Genomic DNA, 22,136 nt, shown 5'->3' with positions numbered 1-22,136 from the left:
GATGTACATTCAGTTTATTTCATAGTTGTAAGCTTAACCTTTTACTAAACATCAATTCAACAAATAGTAAGAAGAAAAAATCACCGTTCTTCAACAGTGGATACAAGGACTATAAACAATAATCAGATCTCAAAATGTCAATTTTGTTCCTATACATTACATTTTTTGTAGTCTGTTAGTTACCACAGAGCAGTGAAAACATTTGTCTTTTTTTTACTTTAAAAAGCTTTTATTACATCACATCAAAAATGCAAATTTGTTACTAAGTATAGACCAAATTGTAAAATATACTTATATAGTATTTTGATATTTATCTTTTTGGGACCAACTTATTTCACTAAGAATAATGATTTCCAGTTGCATCCATTTTTTTTTTTTTTGCAAAAGACAGGATTTCATTATCTTTTAAGGAATGCCTTTTAAATCTCACTACTCCACCTTAACAAGTATTTATTCCTTTCGTTGACAGGATGTACATACAGGCTGTTTCTATACTTTTCAACTTTCTCCGTCCATGTTCTCACACTATGGACATTTGTCACTTAAGGTTGGTTTTCCTCTATTTGATTACTCAACACTAATCTGGGCAGTTTTCTTAGCCACTTGCCCACGTGAAACCAGAGAGTGCATATTTAAAGCACAGAATGCACTTCTGAAATTGATGAAAAATGTCGGATGCGCAAGATCCTGAGGGAAAGCGACCCGTCATCCATGCACCTGCTCCCTTGAATGAGCAAGGACAGCTGGGAAGTGACTGAACTGGGGAAAAATCTAGCTAACAAATACTAGACGGGTTCTATGCCTAGCACTCACCTCAAACCTCAGAATAGCACTTAAGTGACTTACGTAGTGTTATTGTCCCAATTTATAATAAGGAGACTGAGGGTCGGAGAATCATGGAGCTGGCGAGTGGTGTATCAGAGATTCACAACTAGGCGTGCTGACTCTCAATGATGTATGATACACTACTTTACGTAACTTTTGGAAATGGCGCATGCAAATAAAAACGCTCTTGTCTTACCCATCTGAAACAGATCCAAGAGGTCCTGGGGGTAGGGGAAAAGTTGCTCAAGTCATGAGTTCAGCCAATCGAGCCAAACAGCCTGCCTTGGCTTGAAGACTATTTCTTTAAACTTAGCAAAGGTTGATGGAACTGCCAGCCCTGACCTTACGGCTACCTTTGCATAGTAGCTGCTGCTGTGTGCCAATCAGATTGCCAGCTCCTTCAGCTCCAAAAGTGCCAGTGAATTTTATTTGACAGCAACTTGCTTAGATTTCTCTGTCCGAACAAAACCTCCAATCTTTCCTCTGTGAGTCCCAGATTATAATGCTATTCATGATTCCTGAATAAAAATATTTTTATCAGTGACTCATCTCTGTATTTTAGTTTGATTTGATAACCTCTTTACCAAATAAACTGTACATGTGTGCTAGATGACCAGGCCAGCGTGTCCTCTGTGGGCAGACATGCTGACTACCACGGGCCTTGAGCCTCCTGCTGACCCACTGCTCTTCCTCCATCCTCTGCAGCCCCGCCTTGGGGTCTTTACACTTTCCTTCCTTCCCACTCCCATTCCGCGTGAACTCTTCTCTTTGCTTCCAGAAAGGGAAAGCTGTGGGGGACCTTGGACTTGAGCTTTGTCAGATCTTGAACAAACCGCAGCTCCCCGATCTTGCAGTATCAGTACCTGGTCTTAGGCTCCATCTCCCCAAGGCTGCTGTTTTTCAAACCCAGCTGCACTCCTCCTGGCTGCTCTCTTGCTGTGGGCCAGCAGCAAGACACACAGAGCAGCGTTGGTGCAGGGTCCTTCTGGAGATACAGTCTGCACAAGGATTCTGCAGGGTCCGTGTTACACTGGGTCCTTTTCAGCTCTCTGAAATCGCTCCTTACTGCCTACTTTTGACTCCTGTGTTCGATGAGAGCTTTGTTTACCCCATGTCTCTCGGCTCCGGAGGCGATGGTTGCTCAGCCTGGTCTCTCACTCGCTACTTATTTTGAAAGATTTTCTGGGCAGCTTCAGACTCTGATCCCTCAGTGAACCCCAGTCGTGCAGCTCCCAGCTGCTCTCGGCTTCCTGCTGCTGAACTTTGTGCTCCTGCCTGCCTTCTCCTGGGAGTCACTGGTTTCTAGGATGCCTGCTTCTGTCTCTCTCTCAATAATTCCATGCATTCAGCTTTCAAGTTCCAGTTCTTCCTGGTGCCTTCTTTTACTGCCTGTGCCCAACGAGCATTCATTATTGCAGCTATTAACACAGAAAGTGCAGGCTGAGAGTCCTCATCACGAGACGGGGGCTGTGGATTCTCACAGAGCTTCACCTGACCTGGATATCATGGGGTTTGAGATCCTTATACCGTTCACCTCATCCTTTTAGCATCCCAGATAGGCAGTTGCACATTTTACACATTTCTAGTAGAAGAAACTCACATATCTGGAGGCAGCCCCATCCCTGGCACACACATCTCCAACTTTGGGAACTTTTCCCCTTGTGAGCTAGTTTGCCTTCCTGTTATTGCCAGACACGGCAATAATTAAGTACATTAAGTCATTTAGACTTTACAGCACCCTATTTTACAGACACAGAAAGTGAGGCTTGCTTGGCCGCAGTGACTTGCCTAAGGTTGCAAGGTCAGATGGTGGTGGAGTCGAGCTCCTGAGTGTGTGCCCAGAACTCCTCCTTTGTCCTGACTTTCAGTTCATTTGCTCCTCTGCAGACCCCGTTTCCTGTTGGGGTCCAGTGTGTGGGTCTTGGGCTGTATGATGTGTGCTGTGCCCTTTAAGGGCAGGGGTTAGTGTCTAGAATTCTCTTTACTCAGAGTAGGTGCTTCAGATGGTTGCTATTTGACTAGAGAGAGAAAGAGGGGGGATATATAGGGAAACACAATGTTTCCTGGCTTTTGAGATGGAGGAGGAGGTAATGAGAAGAGAGGAAGACCACACGAAGCTTTCGATACACCAGTCCATTTCCATAGGACTCCCCTCTCCCGAGACTGCCTACCTGAAGACTTGTCAGAGAAGTCTCAGTGTCCTGAAGCGACCTGGGGGCTGCCAGGTGGTTAAGATCAGACTCTCAATCTCTGAAGGAGGAGGCTTCTGGGTGTGCAGATTGAGCCTCAGAAATGGACTGGTTCTTCTCTTGCTGCAGTGGGAATTGGTGACAGACCCAGGGGCCTGCCCTCTCCATGTCAGAGCCTTGAGGGTTTTGGTCCCATAGTCTTCCCAGGAGGGAGCACATTCCTGATGGCTTCTTTGAGCTCTGCAGGGAAACTGGGCTTCAGAGGGGTAGCCTCTTACAATCAGGAAGGGTTTTAAAGGCATGCAGCAGCACGTGTGTTCACACATGCCAGATGTTCCTGCACATGTGTGTTCTACATATGTGCGTGTGTCTACACATGTGTGTGCTCTGTGTGCACGTGTGTACTCTTGTGCACATGTGAGTCTAGGCTTGTGTGCAGAGGTGACTCGGGCCCTTGATCTCCCTGGGGTTCTGTGTCTCGTGGTGGGCGTCTCCAGGTGAATGTGTACTGTAAGAAGGAAGGAGTTGAAGGCTCTGGAGCCAGGTCGACTGGATTCTGATGGCTGCTCTGTGTCTTACAAGCTGTGAAGATTTTGCAGCATCCATTTGGGACTTGGTATTCTGGGGTGACTTTCATAAAGCTTTCATTGCCTCAGCTTCTTCAGCCAGAATACTTATATTTGAATCCCAGTTCTCCCAATTACTAAATGGTGGAATTTGGGCCAGTTATTTAGCCTCACCCACAAATGGCACAGCAGTGACAACCTGCAGTTTCTTGTTTTTGATTTTCCTTTGAAATAGACTGGGTTAAAAAAAGTTTTAGGTTCACAGCAAATTTGATCAAATATTACAGAGCGTTCTCCTATATCCCTGTTCCCACAGAGGTATGGCCTCCCCACTTCGGACACCTGCACTACAGTAGCACATATCATTATCAACCACACTCACATTAGGGTTCACTCTGGTGTCAGATGTTTTGTGGGTTGGAAAAGCATATAATCACATATCCATCATGATCACTACTGTCCAGACAACTTTACTGCTCTGAAAATCCATGCTACTCCATTCATTCCTCTCTCTTTCCCCTGCTAATTTCTTAAACCACTGATCTTTGGCTCTGTAGTTTTGTCTTTTCCATAATATCAGACAGTGGGCATTGTGTAGTGTGCTTGGCTTTCTATTGGCTTGGGAGACCTTTATTTTACCTTCTTTTGTGCAAAAGAGCTTTGCTGGGTTGAGAGTTTGTTTTTTTCTTTCAGAACCCGGGCTATATCTCTCCATTCTCTCCTGGCCTCTAAGGTTTCTGTTGAGAAATCTGATGTCAATCTAATGGGAGTGCCTTTAAAAGTGACCAGGTGTTTATCTCTTGCAAGTTTTAGCATACTCTTTGTGTTATGCTTTTTTTTTTTTTTTTGACAGAGTGGACAGTGAGAGAGACAGAGAGAAAGGTCTTCCTTTGCCGTTGGTTCACCCTCCAATGGCTGCCACGGCCAGCACGCTGCGGCCAGCGCGCTGTGGCCGGCACACTGCGCTGATCTGAAGGCAGGAGCCAGATGCTTCTCCTGGTCTCCCATGGGGTTCAGGGCCCAAGCACTTGGGCCATCCTCCACTGCACTCCCTGGCCACAGCAGAGAGCTGGACTGGAAGAGGGGCAACCGGGACTAGAACCTGGTGTGCTGGTGCTGCAAGGTGGAGGATTAGCCTACTGAGCCACGACGCTGGCGTGTTATGCTTTTGAAAATGGCTATAACGTGTTGTGTTGAGCTTCCTTTCTGATCATGTCTTCTTGGGATCCTATGAACTTCCTGTTTTTGGAAGTTCATATCTTTCTCCAAACTGGGGAATTTTTCTGCTACTATTGCATGATATAGGTTTTCTAAGCCACTCTTTTTTTTTTTTATTTCTCCAGGAATTTTCAACCTCAAAAATTGGTTCATTGTGATATCCCAGAGATCCTGAACACTGTTCTTTTAAATTTTTCTCCATTTTTTTCTTTTTTAACCTAGAAACCTTTTATTTAGGATATATAAACTTCATACGTTTTATAAATACAAATTAGGAACGTAGTGATTCTTCCCATCCACACTCCAAAACTTCTTCCTCCTCCCTCTCCTATTCTCATTCTTATTTTTACTAAAATCTATTTTCAATTAACTTTATACACCTAAGACTAACCCTATACTAAGTAAAGAGTTCAACAAATAGTATGAAAAAAACCCTATTCCTTAACAGTGGAGACAAGGGCTATTCAAAGTCATCACATCACAAAGTGTCAATTTCACTTCTATAGATACCTTTGTAGGCACTCTGTTACCACAGATCAGGGATCATATGATATTTGTCTTTTTGGGACTGGCTTATTTCACTATAATGGTTTCCCGTTGCATCCATTTTGTGGCAAATGACTGGATTTCATTCCATAGAATATATATATCCCATATTTTCTATATCTAGTCTTCAGTTGACAGGCATTTAGGTTGATTTCATGTCTTAGCTATTGAGCTGCAATGGCATGGGGGTGCAGATAACTCTTTAATTTGCTGATTTCATTCTCCTTGGGTAAGTTCACAGGAGTGGGATGGCTGGGTCATATGGTAGGTCCATGTTCAGATTTCTGGAGTATATCCAAACTGTCTTCCATACTGGTTTTACCAGTTTCAATTTCCACTAACAGTGGATTAGCGTACCTTTTTCTCTGCATCCTTTTGAGCATTTGTTGTTTGGGAGCCATTATAATGGGGATGATGTGAAACCTCCTTGTGGCTTTGATTTGCATTTCCCTGATGGTTGTTGATCCTAAGCATTTTTTCATGTCTGTTGGCCATTTGAATTTCCTCTTTTGAAAAATGCCTGCTCAAGTCCTTTGCCCTTTTCTTAACTTTATAGATTCTGGATATTAAACCTTTATCAGTTTCATAGCTTGCAAATAATTTCTCCCATTCTGCCGATTGCCTCTTCACTTTGCTGAGTGCTTCTTTAGGTTGCAGAAGCTTCTCAGCTTGATGTAATCCCATTTGTCAATTTTGTCAGTTTTGGCTTTGATTGTCTGCCTGTGCTTCTGGGGTCTTTTCCAAGAACTCTTGGCCTATGTCAACATCTTGAAGGTTTCTCAAAAGTTCTCTAATGATTTGATGGTTTCAGGTTGTAGATTTAGATCTTTGATGTTTTGTAAATGGATTTTTGTGTTAGGTATAAGGTGGGGAACTAATTTCATACTTCTGCATGTGAAGATCCAGTTTTCCCAGCACCATTTGTTGACTCTTTGCTCCAGGGATTGGTTTTAGCTCCTTTGTCAAAGATAAATTGGTTGTAGATGCATGGATTGATTTCTGGACTTTCTATTCTGTTCCATTGGTCTATCCACCTGTTTTTTTGCCAGTACCAGGCTGTTTTGATTATAACTGCTATTTAGTTTGTCTTGAAATCCAGTATTGTGATGTCTCTAGCTTTGTTTTTGTTGGATAAGATTGCTTCAGCCATTTAGAGTCTTCTGTGTTTCTATGTGAATTTCAGCATCATATTTTCTGTATGTTAGAAGAATGTCCTTGGTATTTTGATTGATTGAATCTGTAAATTACTTCTGATAGTATGGACAAATTGGTTTTTCCAATCCATGAACATGAAAGAATTTTTTCCATTTTTTTGTGTCGTCTATTTCTTTCATGTTTTATAATTTCCATGATAAAGATAATTGATGTCCTTGGTTAAACTTTTTCCAAGGTATCTGATTGTTTTTTGTAGCTATTGCAAATGGGTTTGATCTTAGAAGTTCTTTTTCAGCCATGGCATTGTCTGTGTATACAAAGGCTATTGATTTTTGTGAGTTGATTTTATATCCTGCCACTTTACCAAATTCTTCTATGAGTTCCAACTGTCTCTTAGAAGTGTCTTTTGAATCCCGTATATATAGAATCATGTCAGCTGCAAATAGGGATAGTTTGACCTCCTTCTTCCCAATTTGTATCCCTTTGATTTCTTTTTCTTGCCTAATGGATCTAGCTAGAACTTCCAGGACTATATTGAATAGCAGTGGTGAGCGTGGGCATTCTTGTCTGGTTCTGGATCACAGTGGGAAGCATTCAATAGGATTTCCTCATTCAATAGGTTTCTGGCCATGGGTTTGTCATGGATCGCTTTCATTGTGTTGTGGAATGTTCCTTTACCCAATATACCCTTTCATCATGAAAGGCTGTTGTATTTTATCAAATGCTTTCTCTGCATCTATTGAGATAACCATATGGTTTTTGTTCTTCAATTTGTTAATGTGATGTATCACATTGATTTGTGAATGTTGAACCCTCCCTGCATACCTGGGATAAATTCCCCTTGGTCTGGGTGAATGATCTTTCTAATGTGTTGTTGGATTCAAATTGCTAGTATTTTGTTGAGGATTTTTGCATCTATGTTCATCAGGGAAATTGGTTATAGTTCTCTTTTCCTGTTATATCTTCTTCAGGTTCAGGAACGAAGGTAATGCTGGCTTCATAGAAGGAGTTTGAAAGGATTCCTTCCCTTTCATTTTTTTTTACAGACAGATTTAGACAGTGAGAGAGAGACAGACAGAAAGGTCTTCCTTCTGTTGGTTCACTCCTAAATGGCCGCTATGGCCGGCACACTGCGCTGCTCCTAAGCCGGGAGCCAGGTGCTTCCTCCTGGTCTCCCATGCGGGTGCAGGGCCAAGCACTTGGGCCAACCTCCACTGCCTTCCTGGGCCACAGCAGAGAGCTGGACTGGAAGAGGAGCAACCGGGACAGAATCCGGTGCCCCAACTGGGACTAGAACCTGGGGTGCTGGTGCCGCAGGCGGAGGATTAGCCTAGTGAGCCACAGCGCTGGCCTCAATTGTTTTTAATAGCTTGAGAAGAATTGGAATTAGTTAATCTTTAATTGAGTGGTAGAATTCAGCAGTGATGCCGTCAGGTCCTGGGTTTTTCTTTGTTGGATGAGTCTTTATTACTGATTCAATTTCTACCTTGGGTGTTGGTCTGTTTTGGTTTTCTATGTCTAAAAGTTCCAATTTTGGTAGGTTATATGTGTCCAGAAATCTATCCGTTTCTTCTGGGTTTCCCAATTTGTTGGCATACAGCTCTTTGTAGTCATTCCTGATTATTCTTTATATTTCTGTGGTATCTGTTGTTATATTTCCTTTTTCTTCTCAAATTTCATGGATTAGGTTCTTCTCTTTTTTTTGTTAGTTGGGCCAATGGTGTATCAATTTTGTGTCTTCACAATCAGATATTCTTTTTGTGAATATGTAATATACACTGTTGTCAGGGCTTTCCATTTTTTTATTTTTAAAAAAATTTATTTTATTTTTTGAAAGATCGCCAAACAGAAAAGACAGAGAAGGAAAGACTCTTCCGTCTTCTGCTTCACTCCTGTATGGCCACAAAGGCTGGGGCTGGACCAGGCCAAAGTCAGGAACCTGGAACTCCAACCAGGTTTCCCATGTAGGTGGATGGGGCCCAAGCACTTGGGCCTTCTTCTGCTTCTTTCCCTGGTGAATTAGCAGATAGATCAGAAAAAGAGCAACAGGGACTCCAACTCTTTCTTTGAGTAGGATGCTGGAGTTGTGTTATATTTTTTATATTACTTACTATTAAGTCCTTCATTTCTGATATTTCCATTTTTTCTAATTACTTTTTTTAAAAGTTTTATTTATTTACTTGAGAGGCAGAGTTACAGACAGAGGAGGGGGGTGTTTTCCATCCACTGATTCACTCCCCAAATAGCCACAATGACTTGAAATGGGCTGATCCAAAGCCAGGAGCTTCTTCCACATCTCCCACATGGGTACGGGGACCCAAGAACTTGGGCTCTCTTCTGCTCTCCCTGCCCACCAGCAAGGAGCTGGATAGGAAGTGGAGCTGCTGAGACTTGAACCAGCGCCGATATGGGACACCAGTGCTGCAGGCAGATGCTTAACCTACTATGCCACAGTGCCGGCCTCCCTAATTAGTTTTATAAATTAGTGTGGGCCATCGTCCCTTATGTTCTACAGTAGCCTCTTGTTAGTTAAGTGTGTCATAAGTACTATGGCATGTAGTGATCACACGTGAACAAAGGAAGTAATTATTTGTGTTTTCTAGGGCAGTGTCTTCACTGTATTTGGTGGGAAATAGTGGTGAAATCCAGGTATGCTTGTACAAATATGAAGGCCACTGGAAACTGATTTTTTCCTTGAAATGGCAGGGATCTTTATGTTGGAGCCTCAGTATTCCATTAGGGCACCCTACAGCTGTTCTTATATCTTTAAGCCCAAAAGACATCTTTTCAAATTTGGTTCCTGCCATAACAAACTTGTGATTCAGAAAATCTGTTCATCTTTGTTGAACTTCAATGACATAGCTGAGCAGAAGGATTTGAGAGAGAATATAATCTTACGCCACTATTTATATATTTTTTGACAGGCAGAGTTAGACAGTGAGAGAGACAGAGAGAAAAGTCTTGGTTTTTCCGTTACTTCACTCCCCCAAGTGGCCACTATGGCCGGCACATTGCGCTGATCCAAAGCCAGGAGCCAAGTGCTTCCTCCTGGTCTCCCATGTGGGTGCAGGGCCCAAGGACCTGGGCCATCCTCCACTGCACTCCCAGGCCACAGCAGAGAGCTGGCCTGGAAAAGGGGCAACCAGGATAGGATCCGGCACCCCAACTGGGACTAGAACCCAGGGTGCTGGCGCCACAGGCAGAGGATTAGCCTGCCACTATTGATATTGACACTAACATGGTAAAGGAGAATTTCTGAAGCAGGTGTTTGTGCGTCTGTATTTATAAAATAGTCATTAATGCTGTCAATCAAATATTTATCTTTTTCTCAGAGGAATATGAGTGTTTCAAGCCCTCTCTGCTCCCTGTGTATGGGTGGGATCATTAGATTGGTTGTGGACAATGGTTTCTGCCTCAGAAGTAGTGTGTCTCATTCCCAGGCAGAACTATTTAATTATTTAATTAGCAGTATGAAATATTCAAGAGTGAAATATTCAGGCAGTAGGAAATATTCAGAATGGTGATTGATGGTTTCAAAGATGGTACCTCCATAATCTTAAATTGCTGATTATTTAACATGAGAAACAGTCTTACACTTTTCTATGGTGGGTATGTAGTGTGGACAAGAAACAGACTTTCTATTGTAAAGTCCTATGACATTGGGCTTTTTTGTTTTTGCTTTGTAACCCAACTAATACTAGCTGGCACTCATTTTTTTCCATGGCATACAGGACAGAAGATCGAGATGCCTGACATGTGGAGAAAGGTAGAATTAAGAGTGAGGGGATAGGGAGTCAGGCACTGTGAAGCCACACTGCCATTACTTTGGTGTTGATGAATGGAGTAAAGCTATTTTGTAGTTTCTTCTGTTTCCAGTCTTATTCTCCTTACTGTCAGTCTCACAGGATGTTTTACTGTCACACGAATGCATTGCCTACACATGTTCCCTCATCTTGAAACTTTATCTGTTAATTTTCAGGCCATGCTTCAGGAAACTCTTAGGTGACCCTTCTGAGATTTCTTTCCAATGTCATATAAGAGTCATGTAGTTTCTACTGAAAATTCATAAGAAATTTTAACTCACTGAGTACTAACCACAATTAGGTTTATAGAAGAGTTCACTGGAGACAGCGTTATCCCAGTAAAATGTTGCCAATCTACTGGGGATGATTAAAACAATTTTCCTGAAATTTGGGTTCGCAGTAATAATTGGTCAGGGATTGAATATGTATTTGGTGAAAGCCGTTAATAGACACCAAGTGTTTTTCCAAGGCCAGAGCTCTCACAAGAATGCAAAACCACTTCTCAGGACATTTTTGAGTGTTCTCTGGAGAATGGGTAAGAAAGAAAGATAACCTGATAACCCCTTAGATATTGTGGCCCAGTTGTGGTTCTTTCTATGAGTAAATTCTCTCCCTTAATTTCCTCAAGCCTCTCTTCATGTCTTTGTTCCTCAGGCTGTAGATGAAAGGGTTGAGCATGGGCGTCACTACTGTGTACATAACCGTGGCCACCCGGTCCTTCACCACTGAGTACATGGACAGGGGCCTGAAGTAGACGTAGATGACGCTGCCATAGAACAGGGCCACTACGGTGAGGTGGGAGCCACAGGTGGAGAAGGCCTTCCACTTCCCCGCTGCAGAGGGGATTCTGAGCACAGCGATGATGATTCGCAGGTAGGAGAAGAGGATGCACAGGAAGGGGGTCACGATGACAGCCAGGGTCTCGGTCATGACCACGATCTGGCTGGAGGATGTGTCGGAACAGGACAGCTTCAGCACAGGCTGGGTGTCACAGAAAAAGTGCTTGATGACATGGGAGGCACAGAAAGACAGGCGGGACATGAGCAGCACGCGGAAGAGCGCGTGCAGGTGGGAGATGGTGCAAGACCCCAGCAGCAGGAAGAGGCGCCGTCGTGGGTTCATAGCCACGTCATAGTGCAAGGGGTAGCAGATGGCCACCAGGCGGTCGACGGCCATGGAGGCCAGAAGGTAGCTGTCCGTGTTCCCAAAGGCCATGAAGAAGTACATCTGGACCAGGCAGCCTACGTAGGAGATGGCCTTTGTCTCAGACAGCAAGTTCACGAGCATCTTGGGCACAATGACTGTTGTGAAGCAGATGTCCATGAAGGACAAGTTGCTGAGGAAAAAGTACATGGGGGTGTGGAGCCTGGAGTCGGAGTGGATGGCCAGGATGATGAGCACGTTCCCCACCACGGTGACCAGGTACATGGCGAGGAAGACGGCAAAGAGGGGTCTCTGCAGGTGCGGGTTGGAAGAGAGGCCCAGGAGGATGAAGCCGGAAGTGCTGGTGCTGTGGTTCTTTGTCTCCATGTCTCTGGGTTTCCTGGGCAGGGTCTGGAGAGGCTGTGGGTGTGACATGCAGGGCAGTTAGATCAGGTCATCTCCTTGCCTTTTTTTGTTGTTGTCATCTCCTTCCTAACATCAAGCCTACAAAACAAAACAAACAAAACAAAAACAAGCAACCTTCGCTTATTTGTTAGAATTTTAAGACTATTTCCTTTAAGCAAATGCAGAGAAATAATTAATGCATGAAATGCAGTAAGATCGTTTAAAAATGCCCAGGATGACCTCTAAATTAGGAACTAAAGGGTTTCCATATGTCCTTACGAACTTCTATGTCACCCGGTTGGTCTGAATTATTCTCCTTTTCCATTTCAAATATTCCCCCTGAATTAATTCTTGACAAGCTTGCTAGCTTTTTATTTATGTCTCCGTGGAAGACAATGCTGATACCTACCTTTGGATTAAGATGCTTTAATGTAATGGTTCCCCATGAATGAGGTCTGTGATTCACTGTCTTACAGTTTGGGAGGTGGTAGTGATAGTGGAGTAGTAATGAGAGTCTAAGCTGATTAGTGCTCCATGGTACCCACTGCATTCCCATAGACTTCCTGAAGCCTTAGGAGAAATATCTTCACAATGCTTGAAGATTTTTGTTTGGCTAACATTATTTGCCCAATATATATTGTCTAATATATTTGTCTAAAATATTTTTGTCTCAGAGATGCCACTCAAAATGAAGTCCTACCAATAGCCCATGTTAGTGTGAGTAGTTGTTTAAATATATTAATTTTCTTCCTGAGTACAGAACATAGAAATTCTTATTTCACAAATTCAAATGGTACAGGAATATAAAACTTAGCATGTCAGAGTCCCATTTCCACCAATATCATTGAAAGGCATAGTTGAGTAGCTTCTTTTATGACTATTAAACTGTTTTGCTTGGATGGTAGACTAAGCCACTGAAAAGGAAAAACTAAAGAAATAAAGTACATTGGGGTCGCCATTGTGGCAGAGCCAGTAAAGCCACCACCTGTGACAATGGTATCTCATATGGTGCTAGTTTGATATCTGGCTGCTTCCACTTCTGATCCAGGTCCCTGCAAATGTACCTGGAAAAGACGCAGAAGATGGCTCAAGTGCTTGGGCCCCTGCACCCACATGGGAGATTTGGAAGGATCTCCTGACTCCTGGCTTCTACCTGGCCAGACCCTGGCCACTGGGGCCATTTGGGGAGTGAACCAGCAGATGGAAGATCTGTGTCTCCTTCTCTCTTCCTCTCTGTGTGTAACTCTGACTTTCAAAAAATAAATAAATATTTTTAAAAAGAGAAGATGAAATGATCACTATTTATAGGTTGTATGATTGTTTTCTTAGAAAATCTATGCCATTTATCTGAAAAATGTGAAACTTAGGATAATTTCACCAAAGTAGCCAGTAGAGTTATAGACAGCGTGAGAGAGAGAGAGAAACGTCTTTCTTCCGTTGGTTCACTCCCCAAATGGCCGCTACGACTGGTGCTACACTGATCCAAAACTAGGAGCCAGGTGCCTCTTCCTGGTCTCTCATGTGGGTGCAGGGACCCAAGCACTTGGGCCATCCTCCACTGCTCTCCCAGGCCACAGCAGAGAGCTAGACTGAAAGAGGAGCAACCCGGACTAGAATCCGGCGCCCATATGGGATGCTGGTGCTGCAGGCGGAAGATTAAAAAACAAGATTTCTATCTTATTCACACATAGAAAGAAATCCCACATGAATAAACCATTCAAAAGTAAAAATGCGGAGTATAAAATTAGTCTTAGCCAGAAATAAATTTTTATATTATAGTGACAGTCACGCCAACTGAGATATGAAATGTAGACATCATAGTGAAAAATATTGTGCTCAAAAATTTGAATAATATACAAAAAGAGGTCATAAGAGTAGCTAGAATATATATTATTTTCCCAAGAAAAACAATCTCTAACACAGTTGCCAAAGAAGGTGTATATCAAGATGGTCAATCCTACTTATAATCAAAAAAATACATATGGGTCTGAAATACGTTTTCATTCATCAGATTGGCAATGCATTTTTGTTACAGTATCCAAAAGAAAATAGATGATCATGTATTGGCAGTTAAGAGGGAAAATCAGCATGAACTTTTTGTAGGATGCAGTGGAATTGAATATTTGCAGCCCTTTATCTGATGCTACCACCATGGAAATCTATCCTTTAGAAATAGATTTACTTGTGTAATGCAAAGATACAGGCATATTTGACTTGTAGTGTTGCCTGTAATATTAAGCCAGACAAAATGATCACAGAGGAGACAACCTGGATATTCATAAATTGGTGAATTGTTCAACATTTTGTGGTACATTCTTCTTATTCAATGTCATGCAGTATCTAAGGAAATTAGATAATTCTACTACTTGCCAACATCTTTTAAACCCTTAATATGTGTGTACATCGAGCTTAGTGCTTTACACATCTTTTATATTTTCCCCAAATCCCAAGAGATGGGCACTGTTATCATTCCAGTTTTACAGACAAAAAATTAGAGTTTAGCAAAGTTAATGAGCAGATCCCACATAAGTGGTAAACCTGGAATTTGAATGTAGGTGGTCTGAGGGCTAAGGTCTCCCTCTTCGTGCTAAGCTGGGTTGTCATTATTACAATACTGACTGGGACATTTTAAATGACAAAATCAAGTTACAGAGTGATGAATATAGAATAATTCTCTGTTAATGAGGAAAATATCAACTTTATGTTGTATGTATTTGTGTTGATGTTGATGTGTACAAATGTATCTCAAAAAGTTCATGGAGATGGAATTAAAAGATTATTTTGGTGCAAAAAGATTTTAAAGTTATGAGATTTTATTCATAATTTGTATTTTCCATGAATATTTTGATGATCCCCTTTTATGTGGTTGCCTTCTGAAGTTAGATTGGAGAGAGAAACTTCAATATTTAACATTATATTACATTGTTTGCATTTTCAAATAATGAACACATTTATTTGTATTTTATAATATAAAACACTAAATTCCCTATAATTCCACTGCTGGAGAACTAGAATTCCATGCATACTTAAAAGATTTTCTTTTCTGCATGGATGTATATACACACTAAATAAACAAAGGGCATAGTATTATCCATAGTTCATTTTTTTCTCCCACAGACTTTTTTTTAATACATATTTTGTACTCATGAGAAAATTTCTATGGTAGATTCAGAGATCCTATAGCAGATTCTAAAATAACTTCAGTGCTGTGAAATGCTAAATAATTTTACGAATATTGAAAATTTTAATAGCTACTCCCAGCCTGAGGTAGACATTTTTCATCCCTCTCTTGGGCAGTATGATCATTTCAATCTCTGGATCTTTTCCCATTTCTTCCTCTGGCTTTCAGCCTCACCTCTGGGACACTGTTTGCCCTGGTAGTGCCAGGCTGTCTGATCACCTATGGGTTTGAATCTAGAATTCCCAAGACCTATGTGACATTTCTCAGGGGCAGTAGCTTGGTCTCCTTCCTATTTAGCCAGATATGATAACATTGCAGACTTCCTCATATCACCTCCATGAGATGATGGTGTGAACCTGTCAGTTTCTTTCCACCCTACCTGCCCCTATCATTTGGAGACTGAAATGAGAATTGAGCAACAGACTTGTCATAAGTGGTTGGGAATGCCTTTTATTTTTTAAATTTTTAAAATTAATTTTTAATATAATTTTTATATTTATATAAGGTGAACAAATTTCATGTGTTTCATATATACATATTTAGAAGCATAGTGTTACTTCCCACACTACCTGCCCTCCCACCCATGCAGCTACCTTCTTTCCTCCTTCTTTTCTTATTATTTTAATTTTTACAATGATGTACATTCAGTTTATTTCATAGTTGTAAGCTTAACCTTTTACTAAACAGCAATTCAACAAATAGTAAGAAGAAAAAACCACCGTTCTTCAACAGTGGATACAAGGACTATAAACAATAATCAGATCTCAAAATGTCAATTTTGTTCCTATACATTACATTTTTTGTAGTCTGTTAGTTACCACAGAGCAGTGAAAACATTTGTCTTTTTTTTACTTTAAAAAGCTTTTATTACATCACATCAAAAATGCAAATTTGTTACTAAGTATAGACCAAATTGTAAAATATACTTATATAGTATTTTGATATTTATCTTTTTGGGACCAACTTATTTCACTAAGAATAATGATTTCCAGTTGCATCCATTTTTTTTTTTTTTGCAAAAGACAGGATTTCATTATCTTTTAAGGAATGCCTTTTAAATCTCACTACTCCACCTTAACAAGTATTTATTCCTTTCGTTGACAGGATGTACATACAGGCTGTTTCTATACTTTTCAGCTTTCTCCGTCCATGTTCTCACACTATGGACATTTGTCACTTAAGGTTGGTTTTCCTCTATTTGATTACTCAACACTAATCTGGGCAGTTTTCTTAGCCACCTGCCCACGTGAAACCAGAGAGTGCATATTTAAAGCACAGAATGCACTTCTGAAATTGAAGAAAAATGTCGGATGCACAAGATCCTGGGGGAAAGCGACCCGTCATCCATGCACCTGCTCCCTTGAGTGAGCAAGGACAGCTGGGAAGTGACTGAACTGGGGAAAAATCTAGCTAACAAATACTAGACGGGTTCTGTGCCTAGCACTCACCTCAAACCTCAGAATAGCACTTAAGTGACTTACGTAGCGTTATTGTCCCAATTTATAATAAGGAGACTGAGGGTCGGAGAATCACAGAGCTGGCGAGTGGTGTATCAGAGATTCACAACTAGGCGTGCTGACTCTCAATGATGTATGATACACTACTTTACGTAACTTTTGGAAATGGTGCATACAAATAAAAACGCTCTCGTCTTACCCATCTGAAACAGATCCAAGAGGTCATGGGGGTAGGGGAAAAGTTGCTCAAGTCATGAGTTCAACCAATCGAGCCAAACAGCCTGCCTTGGCTTGAAGACTATTTCTTTAAACTTAGCAATGGTTGATGGAACTGCCAGCCCTGACCTTACGGCTAGCTTTGCACAGTAGCTGCTGCTGCGTGCCAATCAGATTGCCAGCTCCTTCAGCTCCAAAAGCGCCAGTGAATTTTATTTGACAGCAACTTGCTTAGATTTCTCTGTCCGAACAAAACCTCCAATCTTTCCTCTGTGAGTCCCAGATTATAATGCTATTCATGATTCCTGAATAAAAATATTTTTATCAGTGACTCATCTCTGTATTTTTTTTTTTTTTTTTTTTTTGACAGGCAGAGTGGACAGTGAGAGAGAGAGACAGAGAGAGAAAGGTCTTCCTTTTTGCCGTTGGTTCACCCTCCAATGGCCGCCGCTGCAGCCGGCGCACCGCGCTGATCCTGGCAGGAGCCAGGAGCCAGGTGCTTTTCCTGGTCTCCCATGGGGTGCAGGGCCCAAGCACCTGGTCCATCCTCCACTGCACTCCCTGGCCATAGCAGAGAGCTGGCCTGGAAGAGGGGCAACCGGGACAGAATCCGGCGCCCCAACCGGGACTCGAACCCGGTGTGCCGGCGCCGCAAGGTGGAGGATTAGCCTATTGAGCCACGGCGCCGGCTCTCATCTCTGTATTTTAGTTTGATTTGATAACCTCTTTACCAAATAAACTGTACATGTGTGCTAGATGACCAGGCCAGCGTGTCCTCTGTGGGCAGACGTCCTGACTACCACGGGCCTTGAGCCTCCTGCTGACCCACTGCTCTTCCTCCATCCTCTGCAGCCCCGCCTTGGGGTCTTTACACTTTCCTTCCTTCCCACTCCCATTCCGCGTGAACTCTTCTCTTTGCTTCCAGAAAGGGAAAGCTGTGGGGGACCTTGGACTTGAGCTTTGTCAGATCTTGAACAAACCGCAGCTCCCCGATCTTGCAGTATCAGTACCTGGTCTTAGGCTCCATCTCCCCAAGGCTGCTGTTTTTCAAACCCAGCTGCACTCCTCCTGGCTGCTCTCTTGCTGTGGGCCGGCAGCAAGACACACAGAGCAGTGTTGGTGCAGGGTCCTTCTGGAGATACAGTCTGCACAAGGATTCTGCAGGGTCTGTGTTACACTGGGTCCTTTTCAGCTCTCTGAAATCGCTCCTTACTGCTTTTGACTCCTGTGTTCGATGAGAGCTTTGTTTACCCCATGTCTCCTGGCTCCGGAGGTGATGGTTGCTCAGCCTGGTCTCTCACTCGCTACTTATTTTGAAAGATTTTCTGGGCAGCTTCAGACTCTGATCCCTCAGTGAACCCCAGTCGTGCAGCTCCCAGCTGCTCTCAGCTTCCTGCTGCTGAACTTTGTGCTCCTGCCTGCCTTCTCCTGGGAGTCACTGGTTTCTAGGATGCCTGCTTCTGTCTCTCTCTCAATAATTCCATGCATTCAGCTTTCAAGTTCCAGTTCTTCCTGGTGCCTTCTTACCGCCTGTGCCCAACCAGCATTCATTAGTGCAGCTATTAACACAGAAAGTGCAGGCTGAGAGTCCTCATCACGAGACGGGGGCTGTGGATTCTCACAGAGCTTCACCTGACCTGGATATCATGGGGTTTGAGATCCTTGTACCGTTCACCTCATCCTTTTAGCATCCCAGATAGGCAGTTGCACATTTTCCACATTTCTAGTAGAAGAAACTCACATATCTGGAGGCAGCCCCATCCCTGGCATACACATCTCCAACTTTGGGAACTTTTCCCCTTGTGAGCTAGTTTGCCTTCCTGTTATTGCCAGACACGGCAATAATTAAGTACATTAAGTCATTTAGACTTTACAGCACCCTATTTTACAGACACAGAAAGTGAGGCTTGCTTGGCCGCAGTGACTTGCCTAAGGTTGCAAGGTCAGATGGTGGTGGAGTCGAGCTCCTGTGTGTGTGCCCAGAACTCCTCCTTTGTCCTGACTTTCAGTTCATTTGCTCCTCTGCAGACCCCGTTTCCTGTTGGGGTCCAGTGTGTGGGTCTTGGGCTGTATGATGTGTGCTGTGCCCTTTAAGGGCAGGGGTTAGTGTCTAGAATTCTCTTTACTCAGAGTAGGTGCTTCAGATGGTTGCTATTTGACTAGAGAGAGAAAGAGGGGGAATATATAGGGAAAGAAAATGTTTCCTGGCTTTTGAGATGGAGGAGGAGGTAATGAGAAGAGAGGAAGACCACACGAAGCTTTCGATACACCAGTCCATTTCCAAAGGATTCCCCTCTCCCGAGACTGCCTACCTGAAGACTTGTCAGAGAAGTCTCAGTGTCCTGAAGCGACCTGGGGGCTGCCAGGTGGTTAAGATCAGACTCTGAATCTCTGGAGGAGGAGGCTTCTGGGTGTGCAGATTGAGCCTCAGACATGGACTGGTTCTTCTCTTGCTGCAGTGGGAATTGGTGACAGAAAGGGAGACCCAGGGGCCTGCCCTCTCCATGTCAGAGCCTTGAGGGTTTTGGTCCCATAGTCTACCCAGGAGGGAGCACATTACTGATGGCTTCTTTGAGCTCTGCAGGGAAACTGGACTTCAGAGGGGTAGCCTCTTACAATCAGTAAGGGTTTTAGAGGCATGCAGCAGCACGTGTGTTCACACATGCCAGATGTTCCTGCACATGTGTGTTCTACATATGTGCGTGTGTCTAGACATGTGTGTGCTCTGTGTGCACGTGTGTACTCTTGTGCACATGTGAGTCTAAGCTTGTGTGCAGAGTTGACTCGGGCCCTTGATCTCCCTGGGGTTCTGTGTCTCGTGGTGGATGTCTCCAGGTGAATGTGTACTGTAAGAAGGAAGGAGTTGAAGGCTCTGGAGTCAGGTCGACTGGATTCTGATGCCTGCTCTGTGTCTTACAAGCTGTGAAGATTTTGCAGCATCCATTTGGGACTTGGTATTCTGGGGTGACTTTCATAAAGCTTTCATTGCCTCAGCTTCTTCAGCCAGAATACTTATATTTGAATCCCAGTTCTCCCAATTACTAAATGGTGGAATTTGGGCCAGTTATTTAGCCTCACCCACATTGTCCTCACCTATAAATGGCACAGCAGTGACAACCTGCAGTTTCTTGTTTTTGATTTTCCTTTGAAATAGACTGGGTTAAAAAAGTTTTAGGTTCACAGCCAATTTGATCAAATATTACAGAGCGTTCTCCTATATCCCTGTTCCCACAGAGGTATGGCCTCCCCACTTCGGACACCTGCACTAGAGTAGCACATATCATTATCAACCACACTCACATTAGGGTTCACTCTGGTGTCAGATGTTTTGTGGGTTGGAAAAGCATATAATCACATATCCATCATGATCACTACTGTCCAGACAACTTTACTGCTCTGAAAATCCGTGCTACTCCATTCATTCCTCTCTCTTTCCCCTGCTAATTTCTTAAACCACTGATCTTTGGCTCTATAGTTTTGTCTTTTCCATAATATCACACAGTGGGCATTGTGTAGTGTGCTTGCTTTCTATTGGCTTGGGAGACATCATTTTACCTTCTTTTGTGCAAAAGAGCTTCGCTGGGTTGAGAGTTTGTTTTTTTCTTTCAGAACCTGGGCTATATCTCTCCATTCTCTCCTGGCCTCTAAGGTTTCTGTTGAGAAATCTGCTGTCAATCTAATGGGAGTGCCTTTGAAAGTGACCAGGTGTTTATCTCTTGCAAGTTTTAGCGTACTCTTTGTGTTATGCTTTTTTTTTTTTTTTTTTGACAGAGTGGACAGTGAGAGAGACAGAGAGAAAGATCTTCCTTTGCCGTTGGTTCACCCTCCAATGGCCGCCACGGCCAGCACGCTGCGGCCAGCGCGCTGTGGCCAGCGCACTGCCCTGATCCGAAGGCAGGAGCCAGGTCCTTCTCCTGGTCTCCCCTGGGGTGCAGGGCCCAAGGACTTGGGCCATCCTCCACTGCACTCCCTGGCCACAACAGAGAGCTGGCCTGGAAGAGGGGTAACTGGGACTAGAACCTGGTGTGCCGGTGCCGCAAGGCAGAGGATTAGCCTACTGAGCTGCGACGCCGGCGTGTTATGCTTTTGAAAATGGCTATAACGTGTTGTGGTGAGCTTCCTTTCTGATCATGTCTTCTTGGGATCCTATGAACTTCCTGTTTTTGGAAGTTCATATCTTTCTCCAAACTGGGGAATTTTTCTGCTACTATTGCATGACATAGGTTTTCTAAGCCACTCTTTTTTATTTCTCCAGGAATTTTCAACCTCAAAAATTGGTTCACTGTGATATCCCAGAGATCCTGAACACTGTTCTTTTAAATTTTTCTCCATTTTTTTCTTTTTTAACCTATAAACCTTTTATTTAGGGTATATAAACTTCATACATTTTATAAATACAAATTAGGAATGTAGTGATTCTTCCCATCCACACTCCAAAACTTCTTCCTCCTCCCTCTCCTATTCTCATTTTTACTAAAATCTATTTTCAATTAACTTTATACACCTAAGACTAACCCTATACTAAGTAAAGAGTTCAACAAATAGTATGAAAAAAACCCTATTCCTTAACAGTGGAGACAAGGGCTATTCAAAGTCATCACATCACAAAGTGTCAATTTCACTTCTATAGATACCTTTGTAGGTACTCTATTAGTTACCACAGATCAGGGATCATATGATATTTGTCTTTTTGGGACTGGCTTATTTCACTATAATGGTTTCTCGTTGCATCCATTTTGTGGCAAATGACTGGATTTCATTTTTTTTCATTCCATAGAATATATATCCCATATTTTCTATTTGCAGTCTTCAGTTGACATGCATTTAGGTTGGTTCCATGTCTTAGCTATTGAGCTGCAATGACATGGGGGTGCAGATAACTCTTTAATTTGCTGATTTCATTTCCCTTGGGTAAGTTCACAGGAGTGGGATGGCTGGGTCATATGGTAGGTCTACGTTCAGATTTCTGGAGTATATCCAAACTGTCTTCCATACTGGTTTTACCAGTTTCAATTTCCACTAACAGTAGATTAGCGTACCTTTTTCTCTGCATCCTTTTGAGCATTTGTTGTTTGGGAGCCATTATAATGGGGATGATGTGAAACCTCCTTGTGGCTTTGATTTGCATTTCCCTGGTGGTTGTTGATCCTAAGCATTTTTTCATATGTCTGTTGGCCATTTGAATTTCCTCTTTTGAAAAATGCCTGTTCAAGTCCTTTGCCCTTTTCTTAACTTTATAGATTCTGGATATTAAACCTTTATCAGTTTCACAGCTTGCAAATAATTTCTCCCATTCTGTCGATTGCCTCTTCACTTTGCTGAGTGCTTCTTTAGGTTGCAGAAGCTTCTCAGCTTGATGTAATCCCATTTGTCAATTTTGTCAGTTTTGGCTTTGATTGCCTGCCTGTGCTTCTGGGGTCTTTTCCAAGAAC

At 42.7% G+C, this 22,136-nt stretch overlaps 3 protein-coding genes across 5 annotated transcripts in view; 2 read left to right on the top strand and 1 right to left on the bottom strand.

The window, feature by feature from the left end:
* The window catches only part of LOC127489783 (olfactory receptor 1L8), a 277,026-nt gene that overhangs the window by 95,812 nt on the left and 159,078 nt on the right, over positions 1–22,136 (top strand). The gene's annotated exons all lie outside the window — the stretch shown is intronic.
* LOC100345118 (olfactory receptor 1f45-like) overlaps positions 1–22,136 on the top strand; it is a 211,661-nt gene that overhangs the window by 95,866 nt on the left and 93,659 nt on the right. The window lies entirely within an intron of this gene.
* LOC100357171 (olfactory receptor 1L4) lies at positions 10,897–11,864 on the bottom strand. The gene has a single exon (XM_002720490.5). It carries the CDS (start codon positions 11,830–11,832, stop codon positions 10,897–10,899), a length of 936 nt encoding a protein of 311 aa, XP_002720536.1. The 5' UTR covers positions 11,833–11,864.

This window comes from Oryctolagus cuniculus, chromosome 1, assembly GCF_051225735.1.
Source record: "Oryctolagus cuniculus isolate XC-2025 breed Fujian yellow rabbit chromosome 1, ASM5122573v1, whole genome shotgun sequence".
In the NCBI taxonomy this organism is placed as follows: Eukaryota; Metazoa; Chordata; class Mammalia; order Lagomorpha; family Leporidae; genus Oryctolagus; species Oryctolagus cuniculus.
This window is presented reverse-complemented; position numbering and strand designations above follow the sequence as displayed.